Below are 4,419 nucleotides of genomic sequence, written 5' to 3' on the forward strand. Positions count from 1 at the left end.
AAGTTCCTCAAAATTAAAAGAAACAAGTTCATTAAATTCGAAACAATGAAAAAATTCTGATGACTTACGATGTGTCAGTTTTGTGAACTCCAAAAAAAAAAAAAAATCTGATCTTGTTTAAGTTTGGCCTACTCAAACCAATTAATTATTTGGAACGTTAACAGTGTATTTCTATTTTTATTATTTGAAACCCAACATTATTTATATTACATTTTAGAATATTAATATTCTTTAAAAGTGTTTTATTTCTCTTTGAAATAAATACCACTTTGTATGATATTTTGTTATATAATGTAAAATCATTTATACTTTTTAAGATTTTATTTAAAAGATTTTGGTTTATTTGTACATGTGATAAAACAAATACCCCATATAAAAATACATCTGTTCAGGTCCCATCCCATTTATAGTAGCACACATGATTTCTTGGGGGCTTGTGATTTGGGGTTGAGGAAAGCGTGAACAGCTTCCGTAAACACTTCCTTCACCCCGTCCTGGCTGAGCGCTGAACACTCCATGTACTTGCTGGCCTGGATTTGTCGGGCCAGTGCCACCCCCTGCTGCTGAGACACCACCGACAGGTTCTTCTCCTTGAGCTTCTTCAGCACCTCTGGATCATCTCTCAGATCCTTTTTAGTCCCCACCAGCAGGATGGGAACATTAGGACAGTGTTCTGACACCTCGGGGTACCACTTTAGCTTGACGTTCTCATAGGACGAGGGGCTGGCGATGCAGAAGCAGATGATGAAGACGTTGGTCTGTGGGTAGGAGAGGGTCCGTAGACGGTCGTACTCCTCCTGTCCCGCGGTGTCCCACAGGTTCAGACTGACGACTTTAGAGTCTACAGCCAGCTGTGCGCTGTAGTTGTCAAAAACAGTGGGGATGTATTCTTTAGGAAAAGCGTTGGTGGTGAAGGAAATCAGGAGGCAGGTCTTCCCAACGGCACCATCTCCAACCACGACACACTTGATGTTCTGCATTGTTGTTCTCCCTTTAGCTTCCAATAACTGAAAGATACACAAGGACCAAATGTTGTCTATGACTTGCATGCAGTACATGAGATGTTTAGCTCGATACACAATAAAAGTTTGGAATAATTATGTTTTTTAAGAAGTTTCTTCTGCTCACCAAGGCTGCATTTATTTGATCAAAAATACAGTAAAACAGTAATATTGCAAAATATTTCTTTCTACACTTTCTATTTTAATATATTTTGAAATGTAATTCCTGTGATGCAAAGCTGAATTTTCAGCATCATTACTCCAGTCTTCAGTGTCACATGATCCTTCAGATCATTGTAATATGCTTATTTGCTGCTCAAATATTACCAGTTATTATTGGTGTTTAATTATTAATAATGGTTCTTATCATTATCAATATTGAAAACAGCTTTTGCTGTTTTTTGTGGAAACCATGATACTTTTTTCCTGGATTCTTTGATGAATATAAAGGTTTATTTCAAATTTAATTTTGTTTGTAATATTATAAATGTCTTTTGTCACTTTTGATCAAATCATGTGTTTTTGCTCAATAAAAGTGTAGATTTCTTATCTTTTTAAAGGGGTCATCCGATGCCCATTTTCCACAAGTTGATATAATTCTTTATAGTCTTAATGAAAAGTCTGTAACATTGTTTGGTTAAAATTTCTCAATGGTAGTGTAAAAAACACATTTTTTACCCTGTCAAAAACAGCTCTTTTCAGAGCACGCCGTTTTGTAGCATTTTCCTTTAAATGTTAATGAGCTCTGCTGACCCCGCCCCTCTCTTCTGAGCCACTCTCTGAGGGACTGTTTACTTTAGACACATTCATCTTGAAACTTGCTAATTAGCACTTTATTAAGAAAGGCGATTTGCAAAGAATCATTAAAAAACTTATACTCAAAATGCAAAATGGTTAAATCTAGGATTTTTTGTCCTCATGTTTGTGGACTCTCACATCTTGAAGATCTTATTAAGATTTTAAAAATCTTTTAGGCCCCGTCCACACGGAGACGCGTTTAGCTGTATACGCATAAATTTTGTATCATATAGGTATTTCGTCCACACGGATCCGGCGTTTTGGGAGTGAAACCAAAATTTTTTGAAACCGGGTTCCAGAGTGGATAAATCTGAAAACGCCGCCCTTGTGTTTTCGTGTGGACAGCGAATCCGTATATTTTCTGAAACGATGACGTCATCAGCCCACGTCTCGCCCCTAGTCAGACACCGCTACGTCACGTAACAGAAACAAAAACATGAACAAACACTGAACGATTGTCTTTTTATTAACTAACATTAACACAGATTACTTAATGTATTGTTCCATGTTCGTTTGTATACCGCGCGCAAGGTTTATGCGCATAGTCCATGTCTTCTTCTCTGTTTTTAGTTATCTCTGTGGCAGAATTACAGCGCCACATACTGGTATGGCATGTATACTACATCGTTTTGTGTCGGTTTTGTGGTTTCGTGTGGATGCAGATATTTCTTGAGACGAGGGGGAAAAAAAAATCGGATACGGAAAGCTCTGGCTTCGTGTGGACGTAGCCTTAGTGTGTACCCAGCATAAGGCATAAGACACCAGTCCAGTCTGTGCTGAAACGCTACTGTCAATCAAACTATCGTGGGAGGGGCCTGTCTGTGTGACGTCACACAGACAGGCATCTGAGATCGGTTCGATTTGAGAAAGGGGTAAAGATTTTAGTAGATTTAAAAAAAAAAAACACTGGGTGGATTTTTATTATTGTAGGGTGGTGGTGTACACACACTGCCAACACACATTTCAGTTCAAACAACTTGTAAAAGTGCATGTAGCATTTTTTTTTTTTAGTTGAGCTAATTATTAAGCTGTATTATTTTGAATCATACTAATAATTATTAATATTAAAAGGGGAAATTATAGAAAGTATTTACTTTTAATAAAAATAATTTGCTACTCATAAAATATAATTCAAAATACTACAGCATCATAATTAACACTTAAACCGTGATGAAAAAAATCTGCAAAACTCCAGCAGACCATCTACATTTCGGATGACCCCTTTAATATCTTTTGAATGGTAGTGCATCACAGTTTCTACAAAAATATGAAGCAGGGCAACTTTTTTCAACATTGCTAATAATAAGTAATGCTTCTTGAGCAGCACATCAGCATATTAGAAGGATTTCTGAAGGATGGTGTGACATTGAAGACTGGATGATGCTGAAAATTCAGCTTTGCATCACTAAATTACACTTTTAAATACATTAAAATAGAAAACAGTTATTTTAAACAGTTATCTTTTTGAAACAACATGCAAAATACTTAATATATCAATCTTGAATCTTTAATATTAGACAAAAACAGTAATGCCAATACTGATTAAACACAATAAATTAACATATTCATGCTAGAAGTCCTGGTTGAGTAAGTCATGTTTATGTCAGATTATGACGTGCATTTAAGCTAAAAATGACTGCCCTTAACGCCCACAAAACATTGTGCTGTCAGTGACCTTTATTTATATATTTCTGAGAAGAACAGTTGCACAGAGCTGGTAGGGAAGTAATTCATCTCACATGGGTGGCTGTTAACATCTTCTGAAACTCTGCAATAATAGAATAATCTTGCAATATTTATTATAACATATGATGTTCATTCTCCTCATCTTAGAAAAATCAAATGAAGAGGCTGTCGACTCTTTTTACATGTTGATTTATCTGTTGAAGGCCTAATATGTATAATAAAAATACATACATGTACTCTATGCACATCTGAGTTTGAAATGTGAAATCAGTACAGTGTTTATAGGTTTAGGGGTCTAACATGACTTTGCTGACAAAAAAACGGTTCCTTTTTTTTAAAGAAACTAGAACTTGAAGCTGTACAGCTTATTATTTTAGAGGTCACGAACCGCCAACAGTCCATTCACTTATAGTATGATTCATATTGCCCAGGAAAGTATTTGCGTAAAAAATCTTAAGCTCCAATCAAAAGGCGTACAATGCAAATTCCAGTAGTAGGAATGCATGTTTTGTAATTACTAGGTGCATGTCAAATTAAAAAAAAAAAAAAAAAAGTTTACTGTAACTTGCACTGTATTTTTTAGTAGAAAAGTAAAGGTTTTCTTTCTTTATTATATTTAATACATATACAATGTAAAATACCATTACATATTAACTTATATTATTATTTGGTCAGATATATAAACCACAACAGAGCTCCATTTGACTATAGCAGAATAAAAAAAAAAGGATGTAGCTGCTCTAATGACATCAATGCATTCTTATCAGTTTACAAATTATCAAACCAGAGATGCAAATTAAATCTGGCCTAGAATAAAAGCTAATAGGAAGGAGAGTTTGGGACAGAGAACCAAGTGCAAATAAGAGATAAACTCACCGTGCATTATACAAAAGAGCGTCCAGGAAATTGTCAATAGTGGTATGAATAAAACTCC

General features: G+C 35.3%; 1 protein-coding gene across 1 annotated transcript; it reads right to left on the reverse strand.

The window, feature by feature from the left end:
- Positions 1–404: 404 nt before the first annotated feature.
- On the reverse strand, positions 405–4,419 carry rhoga (ras homolog family member Ga). The gene is made up of 2 exons (XM_016554390.1): positions 4,362–4,419; positions 405–1,007 (listed from the first exon to the last, which is right to left on the reverse strand). Exon 2 carries the CDS (start codon positions 978–980, stop codon positions 405–407), a length of 576 nt encoding a protein of 191 aa, XP_016409876.1. The 5' UTR covers positions 981–1,007; positions 4,362–4,419.

The sequence above is a fragment of the Sinocyclocheilus rhinocerous genome, unplaced genomic scaffold, assembly GCF_001515625.1.
Source record: "Sinocyclocheilus rhinocerous isolate Xijiao unplaced genomic scaffold, SAMN03320098_v1.1 scaffold466, whole genome shotgun sequence".
NCBI classification, from domain to species: Eukaryota; Metazoa; Chordata; class Actinopteri; order Cypriniformes; family Cyprinidae; genus Sinocyclocheilus; species Sinocyclocheilus rhinocerous.